This window comes from Penaeus monodon, chromosome 23, assembly GCF_015228065.2.
Source record: "Penaeus monodon isolate SGIC_2016 chromosome 23, NSTDA_Pmon_1, whole genome shotgun sequence".
NCBI lineage: Eukaryota > Metazoa > Arthropoda > Malacostraca > Decapoda > Penaeidae > Penaeus > Penaeus monodon.
The window spans coordinates 1,171,234-1,171,823 of NC_051408.1; the positions used below are offsets into that span (position 1 = coordinate 1,171,234).

Below are 590 nucleotides of genomic sequence, written 5' to 3' on the forward strand. Positions count from 1 at the left end.
CTACAAACCAATTCTAGCTTTTGTAGTTCTTCCTTATTTATAGGAATTAAACAACACATTCGACATGAATGTACACAGCAGCTGGACAGTCCCTTTTAAACAGATCCTGGATTTCATACATTTCCCTCAATAACTCAACTAACAATGTACTCTTTTCAAATACCTGGTTTGATATATAAGGCTTGAAGAATGCATGATGATATATCCACTTGGCCTCCTGATCGAGCTCCTTGTCTGTAGCGCGGTCGTCACCCTCTCCTCTTGTGCGTGTTACAGGGATCTGCCGCAGCTGGAACCTTTCAGGGACGTCCGACTTGCGGATTTCATGATCCTGGTCTGTGAGGTGACCTCGCTCAAGTTCACTAGGCTCAAAGACCTGGAAAAGGAACAAGCAAAATTTGATGATACCAATGCTACATTAAAATTATATCAGAGTTTGTTATTCAACCATGAATAAAAAGACTTTCGCTGTTCTATCACCACAATGAAATTACTAATATAATATGTGGGCACTCATTACACCTACCTCGTAGATGGATTTCTTGATAGGCTTCCTGCGTTCCTTTCTACGATGCCGCCTCTCTCTCCCC

General features: G+C 41.9%; 1 protein-coding gene across 1 annotated transcript in view; it reads right to left on the reverse strand.

Annotated features, from left to right (window-relative positions):
• The window catches only part of LOC119587702 (transcription elongation factor SPT6-like), a gene marked incomplete at its 5' end in the record, with an annotated part of 9,377 nt that overhangs the window by 5,681 nt on the left and 3,106 nt on the right, over nucleotides 1-590 (reverse strand). Inside the window, 2 exon segments of the mRNA XM_037936380.1 lie at nucleotides 164-376; nucleotides 527-590. Of these exon segments, the coding sequence (XP_037792308.1) occupies nucleotides 164-376; nucleotides 527-590 (277 nt within the window).